The sequence below is a fragment of the Rhinatrema bivittatum genome, chromosome 4 (genome assembly GCF_901001135.1).
Source record: "Rhinatrema bivittatum chromosome 4, aRhiBiv1.1, whole genome shotgun sequence".
Lineage (NCBI taxonomy): Eukaryota > Metazoa > Chordata > Amphibia > Gymnophiona > Rhinatrematidae > Rhinatrema > Rhinatrema bivittatum.
Genome location: NC_042618.1, coordinates 140,458,889 through 140,478,918, shown reverse-complemented (window position 1 = coordinate 140,478,918; position 20,030 = coordinate 140,458,889). Strand labels below are relative to the sequence as shown.

The 20,030-nt window shown below is 47.5% G+C and overlaps 1 protein-coding gene across 1 annotated transcript in view; it reads left to right on the top strand.

Annotated features, from left to right (window-relative positions):
* Window positions 1-20,030, top strand: part of TTC6 (tetratricopeptide repeat domain 6) — an 832,741-nt gene that overhangs the window by 478,907 nt on the left and 333,804 nt on the right. Inside the window, exon 17 of the mRNA XM_029598902.1 lies at window positions 15,013-15,133. Coding sequence (XP_029454762.1) covers window positions 15,013-15,133 — 121 coding nt within the window. The remainder of the gene's footprint in view (window positions 1-15,012; window positions 15,134-20,030) is intronic.

The window sequence follows — 20,030 nt, the reverse complement described above, 5'->3', positions numbered from 1 at the left end:
CAGCGGGGGTCCGGGAGCGACCTCCTGCATGCGGGCCGTATTGCCAATATTCAAAATGGCGCCGGCGCTACCTTTGCCCTCACTATGTCATATGGGCCGACATTTTGGGGGGTTCGGGAGGGTGGGGGATTTATTTTCAAGGGTCGGAGTGGGTTGTAGGGCTGTTTTGGTGTGCTGGTTTTCCTGCCCTCCCCCCCCGATTTACGATTTTTTGACGATAAATTGGGGGAATTGCTATTGTATCGCGGCTCTAACGATTTTTGACGATTTAAAATATATCTGACGATTGTTTTAAATCATCAAAAAACGATTCACATCCCTAGGTATTACCCACCTTTAATGATAGAGACTTGATGGTGGCCATTGGCCAACAGAGATAAAAATCTGAAAGATTTATTAGCTCCGCCGGCATTACTTTATAATCTAGTTCATGACAGCAGACCACCAGGCCACCGCCCATGCGGGAGATGTTCTGTTTGTAATGTAAATATTAAAACAGATAAGCTGTACATACCTGGAGAAGACAAATATTTCAAACTTAACTCTTTCACCAATTGTAAGAGTAAAGGGGTGATATATACAGCTATTTGCCCATGTAATAAACTCTATATAGGCAAAACAATCAGAGAATTTAACCAAAGAATAATGGAACACAAAAGTAATATAAAACGGTGTGCAGTAAGTAAACCACTAGTGGAACACTCTGTACAATATAACCACAAATTTAATGAATATAAATTTTGTGTAATTCAGCAACCCACTCTTAATTGGAGAGGGGGTAGTCTTGATTGCCTTTTACTACAATTAGAACAAAAGTATATATATGAATTTAAAACTATGACTCCAAATGGTCTGAATGCGGAATTAGATTACACTGTATTTTTATAGACTTACAGCTATGCCTGTGAAATTACTTTGCACTAGTCGTACTTTTATCTATTTGAAATTTTAATTTAATTTTCATATTTATTTATTTTATTCAGTTCCATATTTACATTTTTAATTTGACACTCTTTTAACTTTGGGATTAATTTAAAAGTTTTAAAAAAAAAAATTTGTAATTTGATAATTTTTTATCCTTGGATGTCGGACCCTGATTTTAATGTAATTTACTAGTTCTTATTTTGAACTATTTCACAATATCGTGTATTATAAAATTTCATGTACATATTTTTTCAATACTGCCTATAGTTCAAATTAAAATTTTTATGCACAAAACACATTCAACCATATTGCAGTAGTACAATATAATTTCATTACATTTTGGAAATAAAAGACACATCCATGAATTCTCCTATATAAATATGAGTGAAGTTGAGAATGTGTATGACATTGTCAGAATACAATCAATTGCTACTGTTAAAGAACACATGTTGATTCCGGCAGTCTTGTTCAAACTACGCCTCCTTAAATGATTGACAACTGAGTTTAGCACCATCAAATTTTCTCCATGTAAGCGTTTTTTAATAGCAAAGATTTAAACATTTTTTTTGAGTCATGAGATACATTCATAAAGATATTTAAAAAATACTAAATACTGTTTTATCCCGTAAGAAAACATTTTTTTGACAAGTGTTTTGGCGCCAAAATAAACTTTAAAAATGGACGACTGACAACCTTCAGAGATTTTCTTTTCGAGAGTAGAGACCAGATATCCGTTGGTGAGCGCAAGGTAATTTTATTTTATTCTTTGGTTTTGTTTAAATATATGAGTCAGAATCATTGGTATGTTTGTTTGTAACATTTGACTCTGGGAGCCGTGATACCTCTCTGGCTCCTTTCAGCATCCTGCCCCTTTTCCATTCCCGAAATTATTGCATGTTACACATTAATCTTGGTATTAATTGGCCGCAGCTTTTATTAACATAACAGTTAATATGAAATCAACATTATAACAGTTTACCCGCCTGGGGCCAATCGGACAGTCTCACTGCTACCAGAACCATGCCCCCCTTTTGTAGCCCGCCACAATTCTAGCAAGGCGACAACATTCCGGCCCCCTGCCGCGTTTACAAGCAAGGGGTCCTGCCTCTGGGCGTGGTCCCCACCCCTTTTACAACCTGCCTTTTGTCAGCCCCGCAGCTAACCTAGGTCTAATAATTCTCTGTTGGCCCGGGTACCCACCACCAAGTTGCGACATTGCTTACGCGCAGGTAGGCGCCCTGTCCACACCCTAATCCTTGATACCTTTGATCCCTTCCTTGGGGTGGGTGGGTGGGATGCTGGTCCCCTGGGAGAGGTGAAAGAGACTGGCTGTGGCATGGCTCACGAATTAAATACCCGAGCCGATGGCATCAGGGCCGGCCGCGGCCGTCCGCGATGACGCCAGCCTGCAGGCATGTGAGGCCCCAGGCATGTGAGGCCCCAGGCGACATCTGCCCACGCCGCCCTCGGGGCGCCGGAGCACCTCGAGCCCATTGGCCAGCGCCGCCGCGCTGGAAAAATCCCGCCTGTCTTCGGCCCACGGTCCCAGGTAAGCCGTGGGCCCTTTGCATGCGCCACGGGCCCACCAATTGACTCTGGGAGCCATGACACCTCTCGGGCTTCTTTCGGCATCCTGCCCCTTTTCCATTCCCTAAACAATTGCATGGTACACATTAATCTTGGTATTAATTGGCCGCAGCTTTTATTAACTTAACAATTAATATGAGATCAAAATTATAACAGTTTACCCACCCGGGCCAATCGGACAGTCTCACCGCTACCAGAACCACGCCCCCCTTTTGTAGCCCGCCACGATTCTAGCAAGGTGACATCATTCCTGCCCCCCGCCGCGTTTACAAGCAAGGGGGCCCTGCCTCCTGGCATGGTCCCCACCCCTTTTACAACCTGCCTTTTGTCATCCCCGCGGCTGACCTAGGTCTAATAATTCTCTGTTGGCCCGGGTGCCCGCCACCAGCGCCAGATAGTGTTTACTCTTGCCTGATGCCCCCCCAAACCAAACCCTAGCTGCGGCCATTTTACACCCATGTGTAGTTCCTTTAGAGTGCCTCTTGTATTTCGTTATTGAAAAGGTCGTACTCAATATCAGATAGGTGTACCCTGTCCTGCCGGTAAAAACCTTTGCACTGTTCATCGGCCCATGCGTGCCGTATCTAACAGCTCCCCATGTCCACCAACCATCCTCCGACCTGTCTGTTTAACTTCTTCTGGGCTCTCCCCCATAACTTTTGATTTGCAAATTTAATGCGAGATATTATGTTGGATCAGCAAATAAGCACTCCTGGGAACCCTGATTGTATTTCCGTAGGGCCCTCATCATCTGGCGTAAGAGTTGTCTACATGACATTGCCCCTAAATCGTTTCCGCCTAGGTGTATTATTATGATGTCCGGTCTGGCCAACAAATCCCTCTTGACCCGTAGTATGGGAAGTAACTGCTCCCAGCGCATTCCACGCTTTCTCATCCAAGTAATGCGCACCCCCCGACATGCTAAGCCCAGATGTGGGCCGTATCTGCGCTGCTTTGCCCTCTGTTCTGCCCAATGCACAAATGAGTGCCCCACGATCCACACCTGCAGCAACCTAGGGCCCGATTCTGCAATAAAATAAGCAAGTTAATCGACCTGTTGTAATGCGCCAGCTCGATTGAGCCTGACATAGGAATTTACCGCAGCAGAGTGCCTTCTCCCTATCTGTTATATGGCCTCCGTTGTAAACCCTGCCTAGGTCGCACTAGTGGCCGCTCCTGTTCTGAAAGAGTGTGTCCCAAAGTTGTCTGCATTCTCTCCTATCTCATTTAAGGTTCGTTTGAGTATTGCTGAAAACTGGTATCACATTAAGGGGGCCCCATCCGCATGTATAAGTAAGTGATCCCCTTTTGTAGGTTGCACGGCTTGATATTTCTCTAAATTGTCCAGTGGGCAAGTGACCTGACCATGCAATCTTTTTAATTTTTTTCCTCCTCTTTTTAATATGTCTGTACCCCCTATATTTGTAATTTTAATGGATAATTACTTTTTTTATTATTTTATATTACTATAATTCTTGGTATGTTTTATGGTTTCTGTTTAATTATTTATGTATGTGTGTTTTTAACTGAAATTATTTATTTTGTTATAACCCCTGAAGCAGCCCTCCATTGGGCGAAACTCAGGCCTAGAGTCGGGCACTCGTTCATTTAATAAACAGATGTTTTAAGGACTTTCGGCTACTCCTTGCTTTATTTCCTCGCAGTTGAAGGACCACCATGAAATGCTGCACCAGCTTTCTTCTGTGCCGTCTGAGTTCCCTTCCGCCCCTATGAGAACTTTCAGATGAGACTTTAAGCGGCCAACCTACAAGCCAAGGAAATTTTATCCTCCGGCTTCTAGAGAACGCCCTTCCAGACCTTACCAAAAAGGTTAATCCAGGCAGACTCAGCCTCAAAAGTCTCAGCCAGCTTCTCAGCCTGGACCAGTGTCGGTTTTGACTCCTTCCTAGAGAGTGTAAGCCAACCTCCTCTTCCATCCATTCCAGTCGGCGGTTGACTCTGCCACTTCAACAGCGCTTGATGCACAGTCACCACAGACCAGTGGGTACTTGCAATAGTCACCCAAGGTTACCACCTAAATTTCCTGACTATTCCAGCGGACTCTCCATCTCGGCTGATGTGGGGGAAGTCCGACCACTCTCCCTTGCTTGAACAGGAGGTCTCATCCCTCTTCCTATCCTGAGCAATAGAACTGGTATCCCTCTCCCAGCAGGGGCAGGGATTTTATTCCCGGTATTTTCTAATACCAAAAAAGTCAGGTAGCCTACACCCGATACTGGACCTCTGTGCACTAAACAAATTTCTACACAAGAAAAATTCAAGATGGTAACCTTGGGCTCTCTACTTCCTCTTTTGCAAAGAGGAGATTGGCTATGCTCTCTAGATCTCCAGGACGCATACACACACATCTCAATCACAGCATCTCATCGCAAATTCCTGTGATTCCTAGTCAGCCCTCATCATTTCCAGTACTGTGCACTACCATTTGGCCTGGAGTCTGCTCCACGAGTATTCACCAAGTGCCTGGTGGTGGTCGCAGCCTTCCTCTGGAATCATGGTGTCTATGTCTACCCTTATCTCGACAATTGGTTGATAAGGGCTCCGACTCAGCAGGGCGTGCTAACCTCCCTGCATCTCACTATCAACACTCTGATCTCCTTAGGGTTTCTAATCAATTATCCCAAATCCAAGATGATTCCATCCCAAACCTTATCCTTTATAGGGGATGACCTAAACACTATGTTGGCGAAAGCCTTCCTCCCCCAGGATCGTGCTTTCACCCTTATATCTCTGGTGCATCAGTTACAATCTCGAGTATCTTAACTGCTCGTCACTTCCTCATACTGTTGGGTCACATGGCGTCCTCGGTGCATGTCACTCCGATGGCTTGCCTAGCTATGAGAGTAATGCAGTGGACCTTAAAATGCCAGTGGATTCAAGCTTGTCAACCAATGTCCAGCATTATCCACATTACCAAACAGCTCCGTCTGTCACTAGCCTGGTGGATGCACCACTCCAGTCTCATTCAAGGCCTTGCATTTCAGGCTCCAGATCCTTAAATTACCTTAACAACAGTCGCATCCAACCTTGGGTGGGGTGCACATGTAGGCGACCTGCAGACTCAGGGAACCTGGTCTGCAGAGGAAGCCAAACACCAGATAAATTTCCTGGAGCTATGGGTGATCAGATATGCCCTCAAGGCCTTTCAGGATTGCTATAAAAAACAAAGCTATCTTGATTCAAATCGACAATCAGGTTGTGATGTGGTACATCAACAAACAAGGGGGAATGGGCTCCTACCTCTTGTGTAAGGAAGCTGCACAGATATGGGCATGGGCTCTTTCCTGCTCGATGTGCCTCAAAGCAACCTACTTGCCGGGAGTGGACAATATGTTGGCGGACAAGCTGAGCTGCACTTTCCATCCACACGAGTGGTTCCTCAACCCCATGGTAGCGGACGCGATATTCCAGTGTTGGGGGTTACCTTCGCATAGACCTCTTTGCGTCAGTATACAACCACAAAGTAGACAACTTCTGCTCTCTCGCAGTCAGCACTCGCAGCCAAGAGATGCCTTCGCCCTCTCCTGGGCCAGAGGTCTCCTTTATGCGTACCCTCCACTTCCTCTCATTTCAAAGACTCTCGTGAAGCTCCGGCAGGACAAAGGATTAATGATTCTGATAGCTCCCCATTGGCCACACCAGGTGTGGTTTCCAATCCTCCAAGACCTATCAGTATGCTGACACATTCCTCTGGGGAAGAATCCCCTTCTAATCACTCAAAACAAAGGGTATCTCCATCACCCCAACCTCTAAGCTCTGTCTCTGATGGCCTAGATGTTGAAAGGTTAATACTCCAACCTCTTTATCTTTCAGAGTCAGTATCCCGAGTTTTGGTGGCTTCACAAAAGTCTTCAACTAGAAGGTCTTATCGCTCTAAATGGAAGAGGTTTACGGTCTGCTGTACTTCCATGTTCATAGACCCCTTCACTTGTTCCACTGCAAGGTTCCTAGACTACCTATTGCACCTGTCAGAGTTAGGCCTAAAAACTTCCCCATCAGTGTGCATGTTAGTGCAGTGTCTTCATACCATAAGGGTGTAGGAAATGTCTCCATTTCAACTCAACCCTTGGTGTCACATTTCATGAGAGGCTTGATCCATTTAAAACTTCCACTGCACCCTCTTGCCCCTGCTTGGGACCTTAATGTGGTTTTGGGACGGCTCATGAAACCTCCGTTTGAGCCTCTCCACTCCTGTGATCTCCACTATCTCACCTGGAAGGTAGTTTTTCTTCTGGCGATCACATCCACTCGCAAAGTTAGTGAATTACAGACATTAGTTACCTACCCGCCTTACATTAAAATTCTGCATGACAGGGTAGTGCTCTGCCCTCACCCTAAATTTTTGCCGAAGGTAGTGTTGGAATTTCATATTAACCAATCTATTATCCTACCTACCTTTTTTCCCATTCGAACCCAGGAGAACAGGCACTGTATTCTTTGGACTGCAAATGTGCTCTAGCTTTCTATCTGGACCGCACATTGGCCCACAGGAAATCCACTCAATTGTTTGTTTCTTTTGAAACTATCAAATTGGGAAATCCTGTGGGAAAGCAGTCCCTCTCCTCCTGGTTGGTGGAATGCATTGCTTTTTGCTACCAGCAAGCAGGCATTCCGCTACAAGACCGTGTAAAAGCACACTTGGTCAGGGGCATGGCGACATCAGTAGCGCACCTCCGTTTGGTGCCGCTTGCTGATATTTGTAAAGCTGCTACCTGGAGTTCTCTCCATACTTTCGCAGCCCATTATTGCTTAGATAAGGCTGGCACACAGGATTCCATCTTTGGCCAGTCTGTTCTATGCAATTTGTTTTCTATTTACCTTCCCAATATCCTTCCACCAACCCATTCAGGGTTCAGGATAGCCTCCTAGACAAAATCCACCCCTATTGTTGTGCCTGTTGCACGTCTTTGGGTGAATTTGGTGTATTGCTCGGGCATCCTCAGCTCAGTACTCACCCATATGTGAGGACTACCATCCTGCTTGTCCTGTGAGAAAGCAGAGTTGCTTACCTGTAACAGTTGTTCTCACAGGACAAGCAGGATGGTTGTCCTCACAAATGGGTGACATCGAGGATGGAGCCCAACCACGGAAAACTTCTGTCAAAGTTTCTGAAACTTTGACCGGCCCCCACTGGGCATGCCCAGCACGGCACCAACCCTGCAGCCAGCAGGGGTCCCCCTTCAGTCTTCTTTTTTCCACGCAGCATTAGCCACGCGGTTAAGGAGCTCTTACCACATTCCTAACAGGAATTTCTTCACGGACTTCTTTGAAGTAAAATTTGCCCCACAGGGGTCCCCCTCTACCTAAATTTAGCCCGCGGTACTTCGGTAAGTTTTTTGCTGTTTTTCGCCGCTTACCGTCGAGTTTGGCCCTCGCAGCCTGCTGGCCGTCGACAGTCCCGCGGCTAAATTTTTGTTCAATGGCCATGGCGTCGGGGTTCCGTCGGTGCCCAGACTGTACCCGCACCATGTCTATCACAGACCCTCATAGAGTCTATGTATTATAGGGATGTGAATCGTTTTTTGACGATTTAAAATATCGTCCGATATATTTTAAATCGTCAAAAATCGTTAGAGCCGCGATACAATAACAATTCCCCCGATTTATCGTCAAAAAATCGTAAATCGGGGGAAGGGGGAGGGCGAAAAAACCGGCACACTAAAAAAACCCTAAAACCCACCCCGACCCTTTAAAATAAATCCCCCACCTTCCCGAACCCCCCCAAAATGCCTTAAATTACCTGGGGTCCAGAGGAAGGGTCCCGCTGTGATCTTCCACTCTCGGACCTCCGGTGCTTGTAGAAATGGTGCCGGCGCTACCTTTGGTTTTTCCGTACGGAAAAATGATTTGCGGCAGGAGATCGTTCCGGACCCCCGCTGGACTTTTGGCAAGTCTTGTGGGGGTCAGGAGGCCCCCCCCAAGCTGGCCAAAAGTCCCTGGGGGTCCATCGGGGGTCCGGGAGCGATCTCCTGCCGTGAATCGTTTTTCCGTACGGAAAAACCAAAGGTAGCGCCGGCGCCATTTCTACAAGCACCGGAGGTCCGAGAGTGGAAGATCACAGCGGGACCCTTCCTCTGGACCCCAGGTAATTTAAGGCATTTTGGGGGGGTTCGGGAGGGTGGGGGATTTATTTTAAAGGGTCGGGGTGGGTTTTAGGGTTTTTTTAGTGTGCCGGTTGTCCCGCCCTCCCCCCCACTGGACTCCAGGTAATTTAAGGCATTTTGGGGGGGTTCGGGAGGGTGGGGGATTTATTTTAAAGGGTCGGGGTGGGTTTTAGGGTGTTTTAGTGTGCCGGTTCACGATTTTAACGATTTTCACGATATTTTAAAAACCCAAACGGCAACAATACGATTCCCTCCCCCTCCCAGCCGAAATCGATCATTAAGACGATCGATGACACGATTCACATCTCTAATGTATTATGTTTAGGGAGTGAGCATGATGTCCTGACTTGCACCAAATGTGCCCTTATGACACCAAAAGGTCGCAAAGCCAGAATGGAGAAGATGGGACTCCTGTTCCATGCTCACACTCCGACGCCGTCCATCGCTTCGACGTCCTTGGAACCGGCACCGTTGAAGTCACACCATCGTTGACAACCTCCCGGTGACCGTCTGCCATCGACGTCTCCACGGCCATCGACTCCCGTCCCTTCCCCCGAGGATCGAGGGGATCGGAGGGAGAAGCATCGTCATCGACATCGCAAGTCTCGGACCGTCGAGGAATCGAAGTCATCGACCTCGGTACCGTCCGAGCCTCCACCGAAGAAGTCTCGATCAGAAGCGGCACTGTCCACTCCTGTTTCTGAGACACCGAGGCAACCCTCACCCCATCGGGGTTTGGGAGTCGCGATTCCACCAGTGACGGTGGTCCCTCCGGCTCAGCCTCAGCCTCCCTCTTCCGCGGAGCCGGGTCTTGTTACCCCAGGTCTCCGGGAAGAACTGGACCGGCTGGTCCAGGAGGCCATCGATAAGGCGATGCAACTGTTAAAGATTCCATCGGCACCGACTCCGGCACCGAGACTGGAACTGGTCACCAACCCGATTCCAGCAGCACTGGCATCGCTGCTTGCCCGGATGGAAGCGCTCATGACCGCCCTTCCACCGGTGATACCTGGGTCACCGACAGCACCGGTGCGCTCCCCGATGCCAATCTCATCTGGTGGAGAAACACCGTATCGAATTCCTCCTTCGGGAGTGGTTCCATCGATGCCGTGTCGTCCCTCGCCACCGATACATTCCTCCTGGGCGATACGCATATCGGCTCCATCGATGCCTTCGATGCCGGCACCGATGCCTCCGAAGGTATTTTTGATGCCTCCGGTGATTCCTTCGGGTTTCTCGGAGCCTCTCACAGGGCCTTCAGGTATTCAACCTCCTCGTGGTCCTACAGGTCAGCAACCTGATCCTTATGACACCTGGGGTGATGATACTTCCACAGATACCGATGATTTACCTTCACCACCCTCTCCTGCTGAAAGCAGAAAGCGTTCTCCTCCTGAGGACCTCTCTTTCATCAATTTTGTGAAGGAAATGTCGGAATTGGTCCCTTTTCAGCTTCAATCGGAGCAAGATGACAGGCACCAAATGATGGAGTTACTCCAATTTCTGGATGCCCCAAAAGTCATCACTTCCATTCCAATTCATCAGGTTTTTCTGGACCTTCTAAAAAAGAATTGGGAAACTCCTGGATCTGTTGCTCCAGTAAACAAAAAAGCTGACTCTACTTACCTGGTACAGTCAGCACCTGGCTTTCAAAAACCTCAGCTAGACCACCACTCTGTTGTGGTAGAGTCAGCTCAAAAGAAAGCTAAAAGAATGAAGCCATACTCATCCATACTTCCTACTAAGGAAAATAAATTCCTAGATAGTCTAGGCAGAAGAGTATACCAAGGGGCCATGCTTATTTCCAGAATAGCTTCTTATCAGCTGTATATGACCCAATACAACAGGGTCATTTTCAAGCAGATACAAGAATTTTCAGATACCTTACCAGAACAATTTCAACACCACCTTCAAACCCTCATAACTAAGGGATTTGAAGCTGGGAAGCATGAGATAAGAACATCTTATGACATCTTCGATGCTTCCACTAGACTTTCTGTTACGGCCATCTCAGCAAGATGCTGGGCTTGGCTTAAATCTTCTGACCTTCGCCCAGAGGTTCAAGACAGGCTCTCCGACCTGCCCTGTTTAGGGGATAATTTATTTGGTGAGCAAATTCAACAAATAGTTGCTGAATTGAAGGATCATCATGAGACCCTTAAACAGCTCTCATCGATTCCTTCTGACTTCCCTTCTAAACAACCATTTAAGAAGGAGCTTAAAAAGTCATTCTTCCGTCCACAGAAGTACTATCCCCCACAAACCAAGTCTAGGTCCACGAGGCCGTATCAAAAACCTCAGCCTCGCCAACCTCGAAAGCAAAAGCCCACAGCAGCCCCGCAACCAGGCCCTGCATCGGGGTTTTGACTTTCACTTAGAGAGCAGATGCTTAATCTCTCTACCAAGCATACCAGTAGGAGGTCGATTAAGCCACTTTACAGAAAAGTGGCATCACATCACCACAGATCAATGGGTGCTAGCGATCATTGCACAGGGTTACCATTTAAACTTCCTAACTCTTCCTTCGGACTCTCCACCTCTGCAAGCCTGGAGACTTACTGTTCTTCTAGAGCAGGAAGTTTCCCTTCTCCTCCAGTCAAACGCTATAGAACCCGTTCCTCTCTTGCAACAAGGACTAGGGTTCTATTCCAGGTACTTTCTGATCCCAAAAAAGTCAGGAGGATTTCGACCAATCCTGGACCAAGGGCCCTCAACAAGTACCTTCACAAAGAAAAGTTCAAGATGGTAACCCTGGGCTCGCTTCTCACTCTGCTGCAAAGAGAGGACTGGCTCTGCTCTCTAGACCTGAAAGATGCTTATACTCACATTGCGATAACTCGGGCTCATCGCAAATACCTCCGATTTCTAGTAGGCGAAAACCACTATCAATACCGAGTGCTCCCATTTGGCCTAGCATCTGCACCACGCGTATTCACCAAACGTCTCGTAGTGGTTGCAGCGTTCCTCAGGAAGGAAGGTGTCCACGTCTACCCCTACTTGGACGATTGGTTAATCAGGGCCCCAACCTAGCAAATCGCTCGGTCTTCTCTGACCCTGACAATTCGAACTCTAATATCTCTAGGCTTTCTTGTCAATACGAGAAATCCTACTTAGTCCCATCTCAAACCTTATCCTTCATTGGAGCAGACTTGGACACCTTACAGGCAAAAGCCTTCCTTCCTCATCAGCGTGTCCAAACCCTTGTGTCCCTAGCTTGCCAGTTGCAGTCTCAATGTACAGCAACAGCTCGTCAATTTCTTATTCTCTTGGGACACATGGCCTCCTCGGTTTATCTGACTCCAATGGCCTGTCTGGCCATGAGAGTCATGCAATGGACTCTGAAATCACAATGGATCCAAGCCACTCAGCCTCTGTCGACCATTGTCCGCATCACCGACGCACTCCATCTGTCTCTGGCCTGGTGGAGGAATCAATCAAACCTCCTACAAGGCTTGCCTTTTCATCCACCAGATCCTCAAATCATTCTCACCACCGACGCTTCCAACGTCGGCTGGGGAGCCCATGTAAACAGTTTACAAACCCAAGGATTCTGGTCTCTAGAGGAAGCCAAACACCAGATACATTTCCTAGAGCTTCGAGCAATCCGATACGCTCTCTGGGCTTTTCAAGATTGCCTATCAAATCACATAATCTTGATTCAGATGGACAATCAGGTGGCCATGTGGTACAGCAACAAGCAGGGAGGCACAGGCTCCTTCCTTCTCTGTCAGGAAACTGCGCAGATTTGGGCAGAAGCCCTCTCCTGTTCGATGTACCTCAGGGCCACCTACTTGCCGGGGGTGGACAATGTCTTGGCAGACCGGCTGAGCCGTGTCTTCCAACCACACGAGTGGTCACTCAATCCCTTGGTAGCGACCTCTCTCTTCCAGAAGTGGGGTTATCCCCACATAGACCTCTTTGCGTCCCCTCAGAACCACAAAGTGGAAAATTACTGCTCTCTCATTCGGAGTCAGCACTCTCGGCCCAGGGATGCTTTTTCCCTCACCTGGACAACCGGTCTGCTTTATGCATTCCCTCCACTTCCTCTTCTGTCGAAGACTCTCGTGAAGTTACGTCAGGACAAGGGAACCATGATCCTGATAGCACTGCACTGGCCACACCAAGTGTGGTTTCCCATACTCCAGGATCTCTCCAAACGCAGACACATTCCCCTGGGGAAGGACCTGCATCTGATTGCTCAGAATGACGGATGCCTCTTCCATCCCAACCTGCAAGCCTTGTCCCTGACGGCATGGATGTTGAAAGGTTAATCCTTCTACCACTTAACCTTTTGGATTCAGTTTCTCGTGTCCTGATTGCTTCACGAAAGCCTTCCACAAGAAAATCTTATTCCTACAAATGGAAAAGGTACATATCATGGTGCACTTCTCAGTCCCTTGAACCCCTTTCCTGTCCAATTCCTAAATTTTTGGACTATCTTTGGCATTTATCTGAATCAGGTCTAAAGACCTCTTCCATTAGAATGCATGTCAGTGCGGTAGCCACCTTCCATAAAGGTATCGGGGGTGTCCTATTTCAGTACAACCCCTTGTAACACGCTTTCTAAAAGGCTTGCTCCATTTGAAGCCACCTTTGCATCCTCCGGCCCCATCTTGGGACCTTAATATGGTTCTTGGTCGCCTTATGAAACCACCTTTCGAACCTCTTCACTCCTGTGACCTTAAATATCTCACATGGAAAGTGATTTTCCTTTTGGCTATCACTTCAGCGCGCAGGGTTAGTGAGTTACAGGCCCTAGTTACCTATCCTCCTTACACTAAACTCCTGCAGGACCGGGCGGTACTCCGCACTCACCCTAAATTCTCACCTAAGGTAGTTTCGGAGTTTCATATTAATCAATCCATCAAACTACCTATTTTCTTTCCCAGGCCCCACTCCAACCCAGGGGAACAGGCTCTGCATATACCCTCGACTGTAAACGGGCTCTAGCATTTTATCTAGACCGTACAGTTGCCCACAGGAAGAGCACTCAATTATTCATTTCTTTCCATCCCAACAAATTAGGGCAACCTGTGGGTAAGCAGGCTTTTTCCTCCTGGTTGGCGGACTGCATCTCTTTTTGCTATCAGCAAGCTGGCATTCCTTTTCAAGACCGTGTTAAAGCACACTCTGTGAGGGCCATGGCGACTTCAGTAGCACACCTTCGATCGGTGCCGCTTCCTGACATCTGCAGGGCTGCTACCTGGAGTTCTCTCCATACCTTTGCAGCCCACTACTGCTTGGACAAAGCCGGAAGACAGGATTCCATCTTCGGCCAATCTGTCCTGCGTAACCTTTTTCCAACATGACGTACCAACACCCTTCCGCCTGCCCGGTGGGGTGCGGATGCCCTCTACCAAATTCTACCCCAGTTGTTGTGCCTGTTGCACGTTGTTGGGTACATTTGGTTCATGTTCGGACATCCTCAGCTCGGTACTCACCCATTTGTGAGGACAACCATCCTGCTTGTCCTGTGAGAAAGCAAATGTTGCTTACCTGATGTAACAGGTGTTCTCACAGGACAGCAGGATGTTAGTCCTCACGAAACCCGCCCGCTGCCCCGCGGTGTTGGGTTCGTTTTTTTATTTTGCTTTTTCGGCACTGCCTGTAGCTTTTAAACAAGACTGAAGGGGGACCCCTGCTGGCTGCAGGGTTGGTGCCATGCTGGGCATGCCCAGTGGGGGCCAGTCAATGTTCCAGAAACTTTGACAGAAGTTTTCCATGGTTGGGCTCCATCCTCGATGTCACCCATTTGTGAGGACTAACATCCTGCTGTCCTGTGAGAACACCTGTTACATCAGGTAAGCAACATTTGCTCTCTCACAGGACAGCAGGATGTTAGTCCTCACGAAACCCACTCGCCACACCGTGGAGTTGGGTTAGTTTACGTTTTCTTGTTTTATTTTTCGCTTGTACTTTTTGCTATATGACGAGACTGAGGGGGGACCCCTGCTGGATACAGGGTTGGTGCATTGCTGGGCATGCCCAGTAGGTGCCAGTCAAAGTTTTAGAAACTTTGACAAAAGTGTTCTGTGATTGGGCTCCGTCCTGAAGATGTCACCCATATGTGAGGACTAACATCCTGCTAACCTGTGAGAACACCTGTTACACGTAAGCAACTCTGCTATCTGGTTGCTTCAGCAGGCTTTTGCTTAATTTTATTTTATGCATTGTTAATAATATGTCTTGTACAACATTAGAGATTGAGGTTGAGGATTTATTTATTTGGGGGGTTTTTTTGTTTTGGTTTATTATAAAATGTTTTTATTATAATACTGTTGAACATATTTATTGTAAACTTGCGTGGGGATTTATTTGTAATGAAAGGGTGCTCTTAAATAAAAATTGATTATACCTCTGCTTTTCTACTTTTCAGTGCTGATCAATAATGGACCTGAAAATTTGAATGCATTCATACATCGTGGGATCTTGTACACAGACTTACAAAAATGGCCCGAAGCCGTTTGTGACTTTGAAAATGCGATTGCTTTGGACAGGTACATGTTTGAATAATTTGTACCATGTGACTAAATACAAAACTAATGCTTACATAAAAAGGATTTTGTATATTGTTTTCCACTAAAGTGGAAGCAGATTTAGATCTAAAATTGGGGATCATGAGTACATCGCTACAATTTTTTTGGAATAAATATGGAGCAGCATGGCAGGCTGCACATTTGGATTAAAAGGATTATTATTGTACTGGTCCCAAGAAGGTGAGGAAATGTTGGAGATTGGCTATTTCTTTTCTAGACCAACCAAAAGAAATTATACATAGATATTATATATTAGGTTTCAGAGTCACCTAGGTTTTGTGAACTGTTGAAGGAACCTATGAAGTTTCAAAAACGAATACTTATGTATTATTTATTTTGATGGTTACAAAGGCCTCCAAGGTGGAAAGAGACTTCAAGAAGGAATCCCACCATAAAAAGGAACCTAAGCATAGTGACAGAAAATTTCTTTTCCAACACTTGGCAGTGTTGGAAAAGAAATTGATATTATAGTCTATATAGGGACAAATAACCTAGCTGGGATCCAAGCCAACATAGTACAGGAAGAGTTGAAGAAACTAGGAAAGGGTCTTAAGAAGTGAGCAAGGATTGTGGTATTTTCAGATGCATTACTTATCAATGTCAAGCAGAAGTTCTTATGTGGTATCAGTTGAGCGATTTGGATATCTTGGGAGCTGGAGTGGTATGTGTATGTATGAAGGACTATACTAGGGGTGACCAACTCTGGTCCTCAGGAGTTACAAATAGGTCTGGTTTTCAGGATATCCACAATGAATATGCGTGAGATATATTTCCATACAGTGTAGGCAGTACATGCAAATCTATCTCATGCAAATTCATTGTGGATATCCTGAAAACCTGACCTGTAGGGTCATTCATCAAAATGGGTTATGGCGTTAATGCTCGCAAGCATGCAATAGTCACTGTAGTGGGAATGTAAATTTTTCAAAAGGGCAGGATAAATGAAAATGAGGGGTGCTATTGCACATTGTTAATTCTGGAAATAAATACACAAAACAGCTGTAATAGAGAGAGACAGACAGACAGACAGAGAAAGAGAGCGGCAGAGGCCTTCACAGTAGTCAGCTCTTTATATCAGTATGGAAGGGCCAGCTAATAACTGTAAGTGAGGTGTTGATGGTAGTTTAGGCTTTTGAGGCCAGTTTTACAATCAGAATGAGTCATACGAACAGCATAGTACCTCCCAGTGAAGATTTGATGTCATTTGGAGTGAGGAAAGTCTCACAACAATGAGATTTGCACAATGTTCTCTCATCCTTACTTGATAGTAGGGATGTGCAGAAGGAAAAAATTAGTTTCATTTTGTTTTTCGTTTCGCTGGGACCCAAATTCAATTCAATAGTTTCATAGGGAAAACCCAATTCATTTATTAGTTTCATTTGTTTTTCATTTGCCATTTTTGGCTGCAGAATTGGGGTTTTCTTATCAATTCTGATGAAACTTCTGGGGAGCAATCATCCGAAAGAGAAAAGAGCTCCAAGGTACTTAGACTGTGGCAAAGTGGCAACAAAGTGGCATGAATAGCCTAAGGCACTGTAAAGGGGCAAAGGGGGTACCAGGAGTGGCAAGATTACTTTAACAGAGGTGCAAAGCAGCAGCGAGCGTGTCAAAAACACACCACAGCTTCAAAAGAGAGCACCAATAACAGTTGCATGAACCCTCGAAGGCAGCACAACAGGAAAAGTGGCAAGCAAGTGGCATCAACATCCTATAGCACAATGAAGGGGGAACATAGCAAGCAGGAAGAGTGTCAGAGAAAACCACAAGACGCCAATAAAGGGACAAAGCAGAAGAAAGACTAGCACCAGCACACTGAGGAACCATGAATGTGGCAAGAACACCACAAGGAGTAGAGTGAGTCGTCTGGTGTATGGCAGCAAGGCAGAGTGGCAGAAAGTTGATAGGGGCAAGACAAGCTGGCACAGCAGAGGTAGTCTGGTCCCTGTGGTTTTGATAGGGGCAAGACAGGCTGACAGAGCTGAGGTAGTCAGGTTGCTGTGGTGTTGATAGTGGAAAGACAAGGAGGCAAGACAAGATGAGGCTCAGCCCATGGATGGTGTTAGGCCGGTAGTAGTGGCTAGGGATGTGAATCATTTTTCAACGATTAAAATTATCGTCCGATAATTTCAATATCGTCTTAAATTGTTATAGAACACAATACAATAGAAATTCTAACGATTTATTGTTAAAAATCGTTAAATCGTGTTAGTGCACACTAACAGAAAATGATACAAATTGACACTTTCCAGGTCAGTAAAGGTCAGTTAGGAATGAATATGTATTCCTATTGGCTGGCTGCCCTCTTATCTATTGATGTTATCAAGGTTCCCACTGAGATGATGGTTGGGGGGATGGGAAATGGAAATGGAAACTCAGGAACATTAACAGAAAATGATACAAATTATTGACACTTTCCAGGTCAGTAAAGGTCAGTTAGGAATGAATATGTATTCCTATTGGCTGGCTGCCCTCTTATCTATTGATGTTACCAAGGTTCCAACTGAGGTGATGGTTGGGGGGATGGGAAATGGAAACTGTTGGCAGTTGACAAAAAAAGTAATGTGATCAGTCAATATGACTAGAACTTGTGCCCTATTCCTGATACCAGGGGTGTTGTGATCTTCCTGCACTCAGTGCCCTATCCCTGATACCAGGGGTGTTGTGATCTTCCTGCACACAGTGCCCTAACCCTGACACCAGGGGTGTAGTGATCTTCCTGCACACAGTGCCCTATCCCTATTAATACCAGGAGTGTTGTGATCTTCCTGCACACAGTGCCCTATCCCTATTAATACCAAGAGTGTTGTGATCTTCCTGCACACAGTGCCCTAACCCTGACACCAGGGGTGTTGTGATCTTCCTGCATGCAGTGCCCTATACCGCCTGCATTACTAGTGAGAGGCTGGCTTTACAGACAGGGGGGAGCTGCCTGACCCTCACTCCTCCCCTCCCCCATGTCCCAGCCAGTGAATGGTGTGTGGGTGAGGGGGGGGGGGGAGGATGGTGAAGGCTGAGACAGCTCCCTCCCTGCATTACTAGTGAGAGGCTGGCTTCACAGACAGGGGGGAGCTGCCTGACCCTCACTCCTCCGGGGTGTTGTGATCTTCCTGCACACAGTGCCCTATCCCTGATACCAGGGGTGTTGTGATCTTCCTGCATGCAGTGCCCTATCCCTATTAATACCAGGAGTGTTGTGATCTTCCTGCACACAGTGCCCTATCCCTAATACCAGGGATGTTGTGATCTTCCTGCACACAGTGCCCTATTCCTGATTCCAGGAGTGTTGTGATCTTCCTGCACGCAGTGCCCTATCCCTGATACCGGGATGTGTGCAAGAAGATCACAACACCCCCTGTAACCGGGATAGGGCACTGCATGCAGGAAGATCACAACACCCCCGGTATCAGGAATAGGGCACTGTGTGCAGGAAGATCACAACACCCCTGGTATTAGGGATAGGGCACTGTGTGCAGGAAGATCACAATACTCCTGGTATTAATAGGGATAGGGCACTGCATGCAGGAAGATCACAACACCCCTGGTATCAGGGATAGGGCACTGTGTGCAGGAAGATCACAATACCCCGGAGGAGTGAGGGTCAGGCAGCTCCCCCCTGTCTGTGAAGCCAACCTCTCACTAGTAATGCAGGGAGGGAGCTGTCTCACCCTTCACCATCCTCCCCCCCCCTCACCCACACACCATTCACTTGCTGGGACTTGGGGGAAGGGAGGAGTGAGGGACAGGCAGCTCCCCCCTGTCTGTGAAGCCAGCCTCTCACTAATAATGCAGGGAGGGAGCTGTCTCCGCCTTCACCATCCTCCCACCCCCCACTCACCCACACACCATTCACTGGCTGGGACATGGGGGAGGGGAGGAGTGAGGGTCAGGCAGCTCCCCCCTGTCTGTGAAGCCAGCCTCTCACTAGTAATGCAGGCGGTATAGGGCACTGCATGCAGGAAGATCACAACACCCCTGGTGTCAGGGTTAGGGCACTGTGTGCAGGAAGATCACAATACTCCTGGTATTAATAGGGATAGGGCACTGTGTGCAGGAAGATCACAACACCCCTGGTATCAGGGTTAGGGCACTGTGTGCAGGAAGATCACAACACTCCTGGTATTAATAGGGATAGGGCACTGTGTGCAGTAAGAACACAATACCCCGGAGGAGTGAGGGTCAGGCAGCTCCCCCCTGTCTGTGAAGCCAGCCTCTCACTAGTAATGCAGGGAGAGAGCTGTCTCACCCTTCACCATCCTCCCCCCCCCCTCACCCACACACCATTCACTGGCTGGGACATGGGGGAAGGGAGACGTGAGGGTCAGGCAGCTCCCTCCTGTCTGTGAAGCCAGCCTCTCACTAGTAATGCAGGGAAGGAGCTGTCTCACCCTTCACCATCCTCCCCCCCCCCTCACCCACACACCATTCACTTGCTGGGACTTGGGGGAATGGAGGAGTGAGGGTCAGGCAGCTCCCCCCTGTCTGTGAAGTCAGCCTCTCACTAATAATGCAGGGAGGGAGCTGTCTCCGCCTTCACCATCCTCCCCCCCCTCCCACTCACCCACACACCATTCACTGGCTGTGACATGGGGGAGGGGAGGAGTGAGGGTCAGGCAGCTCCCCCCTGTCTGTGAATCCAGCCTCTCACTAGTAATGCAGGGAAGGAGCTGTTTCAGCCTCACCATCCTCCCCCCCTCACCCACACACCATTCAGTGACTGGGACATGGGGGAGGGGAGGAGTGAGGGTCAGGAAGCTCCCCCCTTTCTGTGAAGCCAGCCTCTTACTAGTAATGCAGGGAGGGAGCTGTCTCACCCTTCACCATCCTCCTCCCCCCCTCACCCACACACCATTCACTGGCT